The sequence below is a fragment of the Pseudorasbora parva genome, chromosome 1, assembly GCF_024679245.1.
Source record: "Pseudorasbora parva isolate DD20220531a chromosome 1, ASM2467924v1, whole genome shotgun sequence".
Lineage (NCBI taxonomy): Eukaryota > Metazoa > Chordata > Actinopteri > Cypriniformes > Gobionidae > Pseudorasbora > Pseudorasbora parva.
The window spans coordinates 33,645,451-33,661,506 of NC_090172.1; the positions used below are offsets into that span (position 1 = coordinate 33,645,451).

The 16,056-nt window shown below is 36.7% G+C and overlaps 1 protein-coding gene across 1 annotated transcript in view; it reads left to right on the plus strand.

The window, feature by feature from the left end:
• Positions 1 to 13,673, plus strand: part of arl8 (ADP-ribosylation factor-like 8) — a 17,495-nt gene extending 3,822 nt beyond the window's left edge. The window contains exons 2-6 of the mRNA XM_067438118.1: positions 1,245 to 1,305; positions 1,635 to 1,782; positions 8,323 to 8,406; positions 8,527 to 8,678; positions 11,767 to 13,673. Coding sequence (XP_067294219.1) covers positions 1,245 to 1,305; positions 1,635 to 1,782; positions 8,323 to 8,406; positions 8,527 to 8,678; positions 11,767 to 11,815 — 494 coding nt within the window. The 3' untranslated portion in view covers positions 11,816 to 13,673. The remainder of the gene's footprint in view (positions 1 to 1,244; positions 1,306 to 1,634; positions 1,783 to 8,322; positions 8,407 to 8,526; positions 8,679 to 11,766) is intronic.
• Positions 13,674 to 16,056: the final 2,383 nt, after the last annotated feature.

A 16,056-nucleotide genomic window follows, 5' to 3' on the forward strand; every position in this document is an offset into this window, starting at 1 on the left:
ATCAGTCTAATTGAAGCACATCATTAAGGATCTATTGGTCTTGTAAGTCATTAACTGCTGACTTTAATGTTCATAGGTTGTGTCTTTTGGCTAAAGCCTAGAGCAGTAGCACTAGTATAGTCTTGCATTTTGAGCCAGGCTAAATTTGTCCTTGAGTTTATGAAAAGTTCCACTAAAACCTGTGTAGCATTAACTGTAGTCTTGAGAAACAGTCTCCCTTCATGGCTTCAGCTTGTCCTTTGACATTTTTTGCATACAGAAGTAAAATAGGGGTCGGCACTTCTGGAGGAAGTAATAGTTGTAAAATAGTCTGTCTGTGTCTTTGTGGAGCTGCCAGAGTTATCATGAGTTATTCAATCCTGCTTCCGTAGTTCACATCAGAGTTTAAAGGTGAAAAATATCAAAAAGGTTTAAAGGTAAAAAAAAATACCCCCCTCTCAGATACACACACACACAGGCTGTCAGAACCTTCTCATATTGAGCTCTGATAAAGAATGGATCACTGGTTTATCTAATCAAATCTTCCTCTGTTACGTAAGTGTGCATCCAGTATAGCTGAACTATGTGTTTGTATGGGATTGCTGGACCAATTATCTGGGAGTTAATAGGACAGAGAACAACAAAAATAAACCAGCTAGGAAAGAGCACTGTTAACTTAATGAACCTACTTTATAGGTTACGATACGATATATTGTAATATATTGCCTCTCTTACAATATCGCAATATATACATTACAATATATCGTATCGTAACCCCTGTATCGTGATACATTTTGTATCGCCAGATTCTTGGCAATACACAGCCCTACCAGCCAGGGACTAACAGTTTCTGTTCCTCTCAATTCTGATTTCGTTTAACTCATACGGTGGCCGATTTAGTCCAAGATTAACATGGCAATCCCCTCTTCACATTCGACACGGTGTCATTGAGTGTTAAAACACGAAAGGCGAAGCTTAAATTTATAGGTATGTATGTCCCTCTTTGGCTAATGTACATTCAAGATGGAGGGGCAACATGGCGACCGGCATTCGAACCCCTCACCCGTATGTATTTTCAATGGCATATTATAAACTTACGAGAGTACTTTATAACTTGAAAGAAGTAAATATACATTAATGAGCACATTTTTGAAAGTGTTTTTAGCTAAGAATAAACTAAAAAAGCACACAGTGTAGCTTTAAGGTCTCGTAATATTAATTTGACCATTCTTTTAATCTGTAATATATTTTTTTCTGTTATGCAGAACACAAGGTGATTATTGTGGGGTTGGACAATGCTGGAAAGACCACTATACTTTATCAATTGTGAGTAATATATATTTTATTTACTTGATAAGAATATTTACTGCTATTTATTTGAGTCTAATTCATAGAATAATAGAATGCCACATGTTTATTGCCACACACCTGGGTCAGCCAAAATCACTTTTTTAGGTCATAAGACCTGAGAGTGAGAATGAACATACACTAAATGTTGCAGTTTTTTATCGATAATGTGCAGTATACAGTAAAACAGTTGATTGAGAGAATGTATGGACAGATAGGTAAAGATTTCAATGTGGTAATTACTGTGAAGTATAGACTGCTACTCCTGCTTTGCAGTTTGTTTTATCTGAACCTGTTTTGTTGTGCAGTTTAATGAATGAGGTGGTTCACACGTCTCCTACGATTGGCAGCAATGTGGAAGAAATAGTGGTGAAGAAAACTCACTTCCTGATGTGGGATATCGGTGGTCAGGAAAGTCTTCGTTCCTCTTGGAACACGTACTACTCCAACACTGAGGTAATGCACTTAAACTACACTGCTGAAGGCTGAAACCGTTTGGTGAGGAATGATTGTGCTAACAGAACTGAAAACTTTACACGAGGGGATTACATAGTTTACTTTTTTGAAATGCTTGGCAGATGAAATTGAAACGTATATAGGTCCCATGAGGGATTTTACAGGGTGTTGTCAGAAATTGTCAAGTCAACTTTTATTCATATAGCACTTTATACAGGGGCGTTTTTTTTTTTGACCAATATAAATTATCACGTCTCTTGCTTTTAATTTGGTAAGATATCAAATACACTGCTGAACAATAACCACTAATATCTGTAATATTTTTCTCCTATATTTTATGCCAATTTTATGATGGTTTATATGCTACAAACACTTGTGCATTAAGTCTCCATAGATTTATGCAAAGTAAAAAATAATAATATTCTGATGTAAAGCAGCTGTTCTCTATGTGAATATATAATAAAGTGCAATTTATTCCTGTGATCAAAACTGATTTTATCATAATTTTCACAGTCTTCAGTGTCAGATGATCCTTCACTAATCATTCTCATATGAAGATCTGATGCTCAACAAACATTTATGATTATTATCAGTGTTTAAAACTGCTCATGATGCTGCTTAATTTTTTGTGGAAACCACTACATTAAACATTTGTGGTAAAATTAGAAAAGAGAGAAATTAATACTTTTATTGATCAGATATGCGTTAAATTAATCGCAAGTGATATTTTTAATATTACAAAAGATAATCATTTATTTAATAAATGCAAATAAATGCTGTGCATTGAACTTTCTATTCATCAGAATCCTGAAAAATAAAATGTATCATGGGCTCCACAACATTTTTAAGCAGCACAATTGTTTTCAACACAGATAATAATCATAAATGCTTCTTGATTATAAAATCCTCATATCAGAATGATTAGTGAAGGATCATGTGACACTGAAGACTGGAGTAATGATGATAAATTCAGCTTTGATCACAGGAATAAATTATATACATTCACATAGAAAAAAAGCTGTTTTAATTTGTAATAATATTTTACAATATTACTGTTTCAACTATTTTTGATTAAATAAATGTAGCCTTGGTGAGCAGAATAAACATTAAAAAAGCATTATTCATATGATACTTTGTCAATAAATAGCCTACATTTCATAGCCTATATTGTCGCAATCGTATATTGTCGTCGTCACGTTTCATAACTCATAGCGACTCTCTTCCTTTAGCTGCAGCTCCAGCGTGACAGGGTATTCAGATCTACGAATCCCCTTTTGGACTTTCTGTGAGAGCGCCCTCCTCACATTGGTTTCTATGTTAAGACACTTGCCCGTGACCTCGAGAAGCGCGCTATCCCGCTATCAACCGAGGTTAGAGAAAGCTTTTTTTTTTTAGCATCCCTGTTAACTTGCCCGCCCCCGCACAGGTAACGTCGGTTCGAATCCCGCTCGGAGCGGGTCGACTAGGATTCGGTGAGACCCAGTAAAAGTGAGGGGGACGAAAATACATTTTATTAAAAGTGAATTAATAAATACCCCGTCCCCCACGTAATCTACGCCCATGACTTTATACAATACAGATTGTTTCAAAGCAGCGTTACTGTGATAACAGGAACATAATACATTTGATTTCGGCTGTTGTTTAGCTGAAGTCAGTTTAGTGTTGAATTGTAAATGTTACTTCACCAGTTGGAAGAGAGAAAACACATGCCTAGGCCACTGTCTATGATAAACAGAGCGAGGATGAATTTCCCGTGTCTTGATTTAGGCCTGTTTTTGTATTCGCAGAGACCTCATAGAGTAGACAGGAAATCATTGGCAGAGAAAGATTTAATGGCCTGGCAACATGAGTGTGACTTGAAGAGTCATCTCCACTTAAAGAAGTCTCTTATGCTCAAGGCTACATTTATTTGAACTGAATTTATTTGATTCTTTTCTAGAAGGTTTAGAAGACTTGAAATATAAGTCTTTTTGCAACATTATAAATGTACTATACTGGCTTTTGAACTTACAGTTTTTCTCGATTGCTTAAACACTATAACCAGGCTTTTGAACTAAAATTTCAAACCATAACGCCATTTATCAAAAAGCACACCCATTTTACTAAACTATAAACACTATTCCCTGTTTTGACACATGAGTCAGATTTGTTGAACTGTCACTGCAAAACTCTACACACAAATCCCTTAATTTCTCATTGCCTAGACCATGTGGTCATTTAGAAAGCACTAGCATTCAATATTGTTCACTCAAGTCAGCATAGTTTCAGCTCAATTAGCACACAATTACCCAGGTGAAAACACTGAGAGTCAAAATTTAACACACATCTATCAGAACTTTCAAGATACATAAAAGTGCCAGAGTCAGTTCATTTGAGCTTTGGAACAATGGATCCACAAAGAAATGAAGGAAGAGGTCGAGGAGGGAGAGGAAGAGGAAGTGGGTGGTGAAGGAGGAGGAAGAGGACATAGTGAAGGAGGAGGGAGAGGAAGAGGACGTGGTGAAGGAGGAGGGAGAGGAAAAGGACGTGGTGAAGGAGGAGGGAGAGGAAGAGGATGTGGTGAAGGAGGAGGAAGAGGAAGAGGACATGGTGAAGGAGGAGGGAGAGGAAGAGGATGAAGGAGAAGGAGGAGGAGGAGGAGGAGGAGTCTCAGATGAAATTAGAGCCAGTTTAGTTGATCATACGAGAGAAGTGCCAATCATATGCATATTCCACATTTTATCATAAGTGTGGGGACATGCACTGGTCTTGGTCTTGACTCGGTCTCGGCCCTTCAAAGTCTTGGTCTTGTCTTGGTCTCGGTTTAGGTGGTCTTGACTACAACACTAGTGGAAAGTGTATGATCGAGAACCTTATATGCTTGTTCACCTCGTCCAGGCCATGTGTTAGTAGATGCGTGCCAGGGGTGGATCAGGCATGCAAGAGGATTTTACCCCCGCTGCCAGGCTAGGGCTAATATAGCCTGTGATGTGGATGAGATTCTCTGGCCTGACCCAGACCAAAGACGGGAGGCTGAGGCGGAATACAATATTTTATTTTTTATTTTTTTTATTTTTTTTGTACTGTGTAGTATGAATGAATGAATAAAAATGTGCCAATGTATCCATTGGTTGTGTCTTTTGTTCATCATGTGAAAAGGTTTGTGAGGAGGGGAACCACAAGTAACATAACTTACCAGTTTTGGAAATGTTGTTTTGAATTTATTGCACCAGTGTGTTAGCCTATGTTGTAGTGTGTGTGATTTTGAGGGCTTGTGTGTCTTGTCTGAGGGCAAAGTTTGGTTTTTCAGCAAGAGTGAATGGTTTTGATTGTAGAGCTTCATTTTGACCTGAAAATAGGTTGTTTGGGAAACTGGGTGAGACGTTATGGATTTGTGTTTATAGTTTTGAGAATATGAGGCATAGTTTCAAGAAATGTGTTTAAGCAATCGAGAAAAACTGTAATACAGATAGATTATTAGTTTCTTAACCTTAATGATCACAAACCTGAACTGTTAAGAGTGTAACGTAAACTTGCCTATTAAGCTCACCTTTTACATTTCTACATTTTAGTGCGCAGGGTTTTGGTTTTAATCAGTTCAAGAAGTTATGTTAAAATAAAATATTAATATCTCACACAATAATATAACATTTTATTTTAAATGACAAATGCGATGTGATGTACATCATTAAATGCAAAAAGTCTGGCTGTGCTAGTGTGCTTAAAGGGGTGGTTGCATGCAATTTCACTTTTTTAACTTTAGTTAAAATGTGCGGCGAAAAGGATTCGCCGCATATAAAAAATAAAAAAAAGGTTTCGTACAAGAGAATAATCCTTTTGTGACTATTTTGGCTACAAAAAGGAGGATGTTGACCAAAAAGAGGTACTTTTACTTGAAAGAGAATTTTACTTGCCTGACGAACAAGAGCCTGATTAAAACAAAAAATAACTAGCGAATCACCAAAATGCAAGAATGTTTGTGCATTCATTTAGTGTAAGTGGCGATCAATAGTGGATAATGATATATAATGAACTAACTATAATAAGGGTCGCGCTGTTGACGCTCGTGCAGTCTCTCGAGGAGAAATTACAACACTAGAGCGTTTTCCTTCACAATCATTGAAAATCATTCATATAACAGTTCCATAAAAAACTAATTAACATACACTTAAAGTCACTTACATTTTAGATGCAATATTTAGTGTTTTTGTTCTATTTCAGCAGTGAAAATCATTTACAGCAGACCGGTAACGCGTCTCACTCACAGCAATAAGTGTGTTACTGAAAGATTCAGCATTTGAATGAATCGTTTGAATGAATAGATTTTAAGACAGTCACCTGCTGCCACCTACTGGAGGTTTAGTTTCATTTTTGCACATACTTTCCAACATTTCTTTTTGTCACTTGTATTGAAGCTTGCTTATTAGTGAAATTATTAATATCACGGAATGGTAATTATTGACTTTAGCCTGGATTGATGACTCTCAGTATAGCAATATATATCTTTTGGGGGGAAAAATATCGCAATGTAATTTTTTTCCAATACCGTGAAGCCCTAACAGTAACTAACGTTACAGTATGCAAGTAATTATTCTATTGATATGTAATTCTAAATCAGGCTTACTAGTACATTATTTCAGCAACATGACAAGCCAGTGAATTAGGTTTCAATAGTTGCTTTGCACAGTGCGTGACATTTTATCTGTATGTAATGTGGCTAGAGTTTTGACCCAGTTGTGTTCTTAAAAAATGAAACCTCAAGCAGTGATACTTGTCAAGCAAAATCTGGCTAACTCTGCATCGGTTTTTAATCCTTTTAGGACATGTAACGTTAGCTAGCTCCCTCCACCTCAGAAAAGCTGCTCTGATATTTACCCTGGTTTTATTTAGGGCTCTATCTAATTCTTTCTTTTTCTTTTTTAATCATCGTCATCCGTCTTTTTCTGTTTACCCGTCTTTATTTTATAAGCAGGTGTCATTCGAGGAATTGGCAGTGTGGATTGTCTGCCATAAGCAACGCTGCAGCACACCAGTAATCTTGAATTTGAACGCCTGTACGCACTGTGCATGAGAGCGCACACAGGTGTGATTAACGCGCATGAGCTTGATTGACACTGCTAAGACACTCCTCCTGGCTCCGATTGGTTGTTTCTTACCAGGAGCGGTGTATTTCTGCAAATGACAATAGGACCACTGGGAGGAGCCAGAGGAGCTTGATTTTTTTTTTTTTTATTATTATTTATTTATTTATTTTTTATTTTTTTACAGACTATCTGTCTCATATTCTACTCTCATATTCCTGTCAAATTTTTTTTTTACAAAAGTTACCTACTGCATATGTAATGTTTTATTTTATTTTTTATTTTTAGAAAATGCATGTTTATTTTAAACAATATTTGTAAAATAAATAATAATTGTATATGAAGTGACAACCATCAGTTAATATTTAAAGTCTGTTTATGAACTGTTTACATGTTTAATGTGGAAGAGCTTCAAGGGAGCCACTGAGCTAAATTGGAATGGCAAACATTTTTTATATTATTAAAATTAAAAGGAAAATTTTGCTAAATAAATAATCTAGGTCATGTATTAAGTTCATACATATATTAAAATACATACATCTCTCGTCTCAGGGATATGAGGGGGGAAGCATGATCATTTTAATACACTACCGGGTTTCTACTGATACAAAGCTTAATGCTAAATCGCTGAAGTAACCCTTAAATGTGCACTTGAGCTTAATGGGTATGTTTACCCATTAAACTTCGCCACATCTCCTACAATGTCGGGTCCTGCGACTCCCTATTTAGTGGACAAACGTACTCTTTTAGAAAAGTCTTGAATTATTGAGACATGAACTATTTTATGAACTAACAATGAACAATAATTTCACATGTTTTAATCTAGGTTAATGTTAATTTATAAATATATTTTTATTGCTGATTGTTTATAATACATTTGCTGATCTTAATTTATACAACATGAAATGTCAGAAAGGTATTGGCATATGTAACAATACAAGTTTAATAAATGCATTTAATGTATTGTCCATGTTATTTCATGCAGTCTTAATATCAAAAAACTAATTTTGACTATAATGTGCTCATACAGATACATCTGCAGATACAGATACAATTTTGCAAGTTACTGGGACTAAAAATACCCATAATTAACAACATGCACAGGTGCAATAGCATCTTTAAAGATGGGGAGTTGAACAGCTGTGTGTCCAGTGTGATCTGATCAATAGTTTGGACAACAGTTGTGTGCAGCAGTAATTCCACCAGACTTTAGCAGCTGACTCAAAGTTCAAAGTTCAGGGTTACACAAAGAGATTTGAAAAGCGAGCCCCCTGCCTTTCATTCAGAAAGTGTGCATATAAGATTTGTGGTGGGGCCCTCCTGTCAAGCTTTATTCAGGAGCACTCGCTCTTACACATACACTGAGCGACAAACAACTCTGTGGCCTTGCTAAACTTAGAAACCACCTCTGAATGCAAGTGCAGTAGTATGCTGCCTGACATCTGATGATAATGTTTTGTCTGTGTGTTTTCTCTGATAGTTCATTATACTAGTAGTGGACAGTACTGACAGAGAGAGGCTAGCCATTTCTAAAGAAGAGCTCTACAGAATGCTAGCGCACGAGGTAATGCTTTAACATTTACACCACACACATACAGCTCTGGAGAATGAATATAACTCCATACCCCCCCCCCCCCCCCCCCCCGCCCTGTTTTTCAGTTGTTTTTTCTTATCATTTTCACAGGATCTGCGCAAAGCTGCAGTGTTGATCTTTGCTAATAAGCAAGACATGAAGGGCTGTATGTCTGCTGCAGAGATTTCCAAATACCTGACCCTCAGCTCCATCAAGGATCATCCCTGGCACATCCAGTCCTGCTGTGCGCTCACTGGAGAAGGGTAAGACCTGCCCTACTGCTAAACATTTACTATTCTATTCTAGTTGTTGTTGTTGTTGCTGCTTCATGTTGCCTTTGGCTTCTCTTGCTCAGTTGGGGAAACAAAAATTTAGATCTAAGTTATTCAACTAAATATCCAAATAAAATTAATTTATCAGGCCTTAACCTCTTAATCCGCATCAGATCGTGGACGGGGAGGTTTACGCAAGTGGGCATGTCTTTACTTATAATTACTTTTGTTTTATATAAACTACTCAATCAACTATCACAAACTATGCATCACTTGAAAGCTAAAACACTCAAGATTCATGTTTTGAGCTTGTTTTTGCAATAAATACACCACAGAGGAAAGGGTTAAAGGGTTACTTCAGTGATGAGCATATGGCTTTCTATCAGTAGAAACCCTGGAGTATATTCAAATGATTGTGCTCCCCCCTTATATCCCCCTGAGACGTGAGATTTATGCATTTTATTTCTGGAAAAATTACTCTGACGCAAATATCATCGATTTGCGTCATCTGTAAAAAATTTGGCCAGAGGCTAAAGACTACAGCCAGCAGAGGGAGCCATTTCCACACGTGTATATGCCGCAAGCACGGAAGCGTTTACCTCAGCTCTCATCATGAGAGCTCATTTAGTTCATTCATCACAGTAAATGTGATCTGACTCCTGCTGCATTTGTGCTGTGACATTTTCTCAGCAGCTAAATCACATTATATTGAACAGACACGTTGAGTTTTTAATTGTAGTGTCTGTTCTCTAACTGAGCTGATTTTATGAAGATGAATGCGGAGGGAAAGTGATCCAGTGATTCTGTAGCTGTGGCTTTGGGAATGGCCTCATAGGGCATTCTGGGAATTGTAGTCTTTCATCCCCATGAGACACAATACATTTTCTGTCTTTTCTCAGTATAGAAAGCCCAAAATTAATTTTTTTTTCTTCACATTTCTACTACGTTAATGACCCAGTTTAAATACAGATCCATCTTCTCAGCGCTGAAGTACCCCTTTAAATGAAATGCTAAAGCACTAGCTATTTAAACATTAGCATAATAAACGCGGTACTCCTCTTTCATCTCCTATTGTGCAGATCAGATCGGACGAATCAACGAAACAACAGCATACATGTCTGTGTAAGAGTCCACTCTTCAAAATGCATCCCACTTTTTAAATTCAAAACAACGAAAAAATAAGAAAAAATCCTCAGATGTTTGCAATTAACCCACAACATCATGGCCGCCAACAAACCCCAGCAAAGATTGTTCTTGCTCCGGCTTAACTTCTGAATATTAGGCAGCGGTGCCACAACGGAATGAATGGTTTCGTTCGCACCCCAGGGGTCCGAAAAAGTGACGGGGGTCTTTGGAAAAGTCTAGAATTAAAAATAAAAAAATAAAAATGTGATTAAAATAAATGAGTGAAGTAATAAATTAAATCTAAAAAAATAAAAAATGATGATAAAATAAGATTTAAAATATATTTTTTAAATATAAAGATTTGATTAAAATGAAAATGCATATTACAACATACATTACTACATTAAGTAAAACAAAATATATAATAATGTAACAAACTAATTTTAATTTAATACATTTTTATAAAAGACTGATGCCTTATACATGTTGGATTGGGGTCCCTCACACAGGGATGATCATATTTGGGGGTCTGTGGCATCTAGAAGAATGAAAACCCTTGTGTTAGATCACAACACTGGACTAGAGATTGAATTGTTCTTTACATGTACAGTAACTGAATTTTTAAATTGTTAAAAGAAAAGGCTAAACAAAATATTACATAGATATATATACACTAAGACTACACATATACACACAATATATCTTCCCTTGTTTTGAACTTTTCAATGCGGACTCCGTGTAGCTTTAAGAACATCATTCTGCTCACGGGATGCACATAAGCACTTGGTGCCGCTCTGTATTGGGTCCTTTCATAATATAAAACTTTTGCTTTGAAAGATTGTTAATAGCTTTTCTTGTTTGCCCTTTCTATAATATGTTGCTGCCTCATTAAAAAAAGCTGCGCTATACATTTAAAGGGGTGATGAATTGAGAAATCAACTTTCCCTCGAGCCTTTACCTTTTGATATATAAAAGTCATGGTAATGCGTATAGGAAATATAAGATAATCCCGAAGTTTCAGAGGTCTAAACTTCCTTGTTAGTCAAAGAAAAGCTTTTATAGACACCAGGTTCAGCGAACGGTCCTGTGCTTCATACTTACGTCATTGCGCAATGAAACACCGCCTATACAGAATCTACAGCGCATCTAATCCAGTAGCCTTCCCCACCATCTCATGGAGAGCTCATGCTATAGCCAACAACAATTTTAAACATGCCGAGGAAGATAGCAAGATATTGCGCTATTCCTGGTTGTGGAAGAACAAGCTTCCTTTGGATCCTAATATTAGGAATGTGGTTGTACTTTATTTTTAATGTTCCAGTTTAAAGTTCCAGCTCACATGGGGAAGACATATTCACTTCATTTTACTGTGGAATAGTTTGTAAACAAATCTCTGGTCGATGCTGGATTTCTGAACTCTTATTATTTCACTATGGCAAGGTTAATTACATTTTTCATTCCAGGGCACCTTTAAGTATTTCCGCATTCAAGTTCCGCTTCAACTGAAAATGTTGCTTTGTCAGAATGCATGAAATGGCATTAGACATCTGCTTTAACTAGTTTGCACTTATTAACACCGTGTCCCTTGCTTTGTCAGATGTATCAGTATTATAGTTTGACCAATATAATTTTTTTTTTATTTGCAGTATCAATCAGAATTGGTTGATATATCTTTGTTGATGCTCATTTCCTGTATTTTGATGTTGAGATTATCTCTGCCATTATCTAACACTCACGTAATGTTAATACTTTTAAACATATTAACAACACTGTTAAATGTAATCTATGGCAAATCAAAAAATGTAATTTTTTCATACACTACATTATAATTCTGAGATGCTTGTTCACTTGTATATATTTTTAACTTAATTGTCTGTTTAGTGGTTTTCAAAAATATTATACAGATTTGTATTATTAGCACATCCTTATTTACCTGTGTGTGTGTTTATTTCAGGTTGTGTCAGGGTTTAGAGTGGATGACCTCAAGGGCGGGGCTCAGATAGCCTCCGATTCTCCATGTTGGACATATTGACGGTGAATCCCGCCTCCTTCGGTGGCATTGCAGACTCATGCTTTTGGCTGCTTATGTTTTATTTTAAATATCTTAAATCTCAGAATTGACACATTGCAGCTGAACTTTTTGGACGCCTACCTCAGCTGGGATTTAACGGTTATGTGAATCTGCTTGACGGACTTGTTGATCAGTAATATATCAGGTGCAGAGTTTTTTTTACTGATGTATATCAGATGATGTTCAAAGCCTGAAGTATTTCAACTTAGAGAGGTACTCCAGTACTGATATGCGTTTGTGAGGAGAGACTTTGTTTTTAGCACTCTGGCATTGGAAAATATGTTCTTTGGATGGGTTTATTAAGCTAATCATGTATGTTTGTCTTCAAATCTACTGGAAAGAAATTATTTGAATGGTCAATGTGTTACTTTTCAGACGGGGGAATCCTTTGGGCAATTGTTGTCATTGGCCAACTGTTTTTGGCTAAACATTTTGGGTATCAAGTATTTAAAGTGCCATTGGTACCCACTATCACCACTACATATCATGAAAACACCTGAGCATATCATAACATATCACTTGGTACGCATTACCTCTTGCTGTTACTATTTCGAACATGACCATTACAGCTTGAAACGTCATTTATGTGAGATGCAATTTAAAGGACACCAGGTATGATCACCGCTGTAAAAGAAGAGTGTTTAAAATTTGGTGTTTAAAATGTTTTTGTTGATGTGGCACATTAGAATGCAGTAGCTGGATTCTACAGGTGTGTGTGCGTGCTTTGTAAGAATGTCCAAAAACATCATTGCAGATGAACTAGCATGTTTTTGTCTGTGTGTTTGTTTTAATTAGCCATGCTCCTCGCTTGAGTGTGGTTAATAGCATAATGGTCATTCAGTTATTGTAAGAAAATGTTCAAAAGTCAGTATTATGATTTAATTTTGTTTCATCCCATCTGCAGATGGTCTTCATAGGTCAACCAGCCATAATAGTTGTCTGTTGCTAAGTGATTACTGTTTCATTCAGATTTGGTCAGCTCCGGACATTTCATTTTTTTTTTTTGTCATCTTCACGGTTTTCAGGTTGTATGCTACATGAGGACATGAACACTAGTGCTTATTTTTCACATGTTCATTTTGCCAATATGCTTTTTGCCTCGAGCTGAAACTGTTCTGTGTGCGTTCACGTTTTTCCATTCTCTGTGCGCTGTTTTCAATTAAGGGAAACTCTTACAAGACTTTGATGCAGTGACTACAAATTGGTGCTCTCACTGGCATTTCCCTGCCAGCAGTGAAATCTTTTTGCATAATTATTATTGGCTGCTGATCTAGGCAAATCAATCCCATGGATCTGCCTATCCCTCTCTTGCATGGGTTTTATATGGTGGCTCTTATAGGTCATTATCTGACTGTTGCGGATGTGATGTCTAACGTTCCTGCCACAATAGTAAAATTTCACATGGAGTCTTCTCTGATGGAAGAAAAAGTTAATTTTGGCTGTTATGACTATTGGCATAAGTCTTCTTTGATCAAATATATGTAAAATATTTTCTTTTTGCATTCTAAATTTGTATGTGTATCAGTGTCTGTTCATATGTATCATTACAAACCTGATATGAGTTTGTTGTATTATACAATGTTGAATGGAGGTTTTTGGACAAAACTATTTAAAAGTGGAAAAGTGGCTTACTTGTCAGAACGGAGTGTATTATTCTGTATCAGCAGCTGAAGTCCATTGGTCAAACCCTTCGGTTCTCAGATGTGCCATTTCTGAATGACAAGTGAAATCTGTAGCAACTTTCCTAATTCTTATAGTTTTATAATAAAAACTTTTATTTTCAAATCGGATTTGTTGTTATTGCATTATTTGGTCATTTTTCTATGTCTTCTTTACTATATGTATAATTTGAGTTTTACAAAGTGAGTTTTTCAGATTATTAGAAGGAAGGAAACATCCTCCACAACCTTGGATTAGTCTTTTGCATTCATTGGAAAATTGTTTATGCTTCCACTTTGACTATTTGCTTCTTTTTGATGCTTTCAACTGTGAAAGGAACTGATTCTTATGTAAATTGTTTATGTTGAGGCAAAAAAAAAAAAAAAAGCCTTCTGAGATAGAGACACTGTAATAATCTAAATCAATGAATTAGTTTTGTTATGGGGGGCCTTAGTCTTTCATTTATAAAACTGTACAAGTGTAGACAGGAATGTAGGTCTGACACTGGCACATGACCCAGGTCATACTTGACCAAGTCATCAGAGCTTATGTCTTATGGTGTATTATATTTATTTTTAATTCAGTCCCCATGAAGCTTCAAAGCTGCTAGAGGTTCCCCATTTGCTTACCTGCTTGTTTCTGTTGAGACATTTAATAATGTATTTTATTCTGTTGGCCATGTATAATTGACCTATATAACTTTACTGGGTGCTGATGTATTTTTACGGTTTAAAAATATTAAATTATCCAATTCAGCTGTCTACAATGTGTTCTCACCCTGGGAACCTGGATCTTGTTAAGTAGGGACGGACATTGAGAATTAGCTTCGGCTAAAATGTAGTATGTAACGTGTTTGTGACATACTTGTCCCTATTCAAATAAACAAACAAAAAAGTCTTAAAATAATACAAATTTAGTTGTATTATGTTTTTTCTCATTTTCTGAAACACTAAACCCGATTTTCTGAACCAAATGCCCTGGTCTAAACATTTGTCAAATCACTCTTTTTGGCAAAACCCTTAACAAGTTCAGGTTGTCAGACACGTGATGATAGCATTTTCAATTCTCATGCATTATTTTTGCTCTAAACACATTCTCATTCACTAAAACACCTCACACTGTGATGCACTTATATTGGAAAACGGTAAACACAAGTGTGGGATAATTTAGTGAAACTACATAATGTTTTACACTGTTTGAGGTTGAACCAGTTTCTGCCCATGAGAGGGCATTGTTGAGTCAGTGGAATAAATGCAAGGCTAGATTAAGAGTTGTGGTAAACTGCACATTTAGGGCCCAGTTTATGGCTGGGCACCTCTCTGTCCGTAACAGTGGACTAAGGTTTGCAACATTTTTTTTATATCTTGGTGGACTAGCACCACCAGATAAAGATGCTATGACAGCAGCCAGACAGCCCTTATACAGGGCAAGAAGACGACCTTTGGAACTGGATTCCTCATTGCGCCACATGCATTTTCTGTCCTTCACCCATCTAGAGACTAAAGGTTGGCCTGTTCCTCAGGACCTTTGCAGCAGTGGGTGAAAAAGACTACAATGATCCAAATCCATTCATAACTATAAAACCCTTAAAACTGATGATTGTAAGCTATTGTGAGCTATTTGCAATGCAACATACACAGGTTCAGCTGTTAATGTACAAAATATAATGTTAATGTACAATGACCGTTCCATCTTTTTCGATCATGTTTGGTCTCTATTTGTTTAGAATATTGCCAAAGGTCTTTTGGTGGTGGTTTGGAAAGTGAGGAATGCACTGGTAAATTCTAGAAGACACTTTAAAGACTTCTAACTGTGCTTTATACAAATTAACTTCCTAACAGGGAAAGGTGGGTAGGCCACACTGTGTGTCCCCTCTGAAGCCAGCAGCCAATAACAGCACTGGAATGGGGAAGCGCCTAATTGCAATCTCCTCATCATCGGAAAGTTATAAAGGTTTACTTTTAACACACACTCCAAGTTCTGATTCTGTCCCATACATTTAAAAAAAATAGGTCTGTCCTCCAATGATGAAACACAATATAACAGATATACCAAGTTCTGTCTTTCCTGAAAGGGGAGAGACAGTAAAAACACATTCTGAGTCTCAGGCTAAGACTAACATATACACCATACCGTTCTGAGCCTCTGATTCTTCCAGAGAGACAACAACAGAAGACACGATGATCTGAGCCCACAGCTTGAGGCAGCAATATACAGTATATGACCACATTCTGAGCCTCCGGTCTGTGAGGAAAGAGACATTAACAAACTACACATTCAGAGTTTTTGTCCAGCAAGACAGTGACTTACAGCACATCCTGAGTCTCCATGCCAGAGAGACAAAAGCGGATTTACCAAGTTTTAAGTGTCTGGCCCAGAGAGGCAGAAGAGACACTGAGACACTTGCAACAAGGTTACACTCTAAAAATGCTGGGTTGTTTTAACCCAATGTTGGGTCAAATATGGACTAACCCAGCAATTGGGTTGTTTAAATCCTGTGGTTGGGTTAAATAT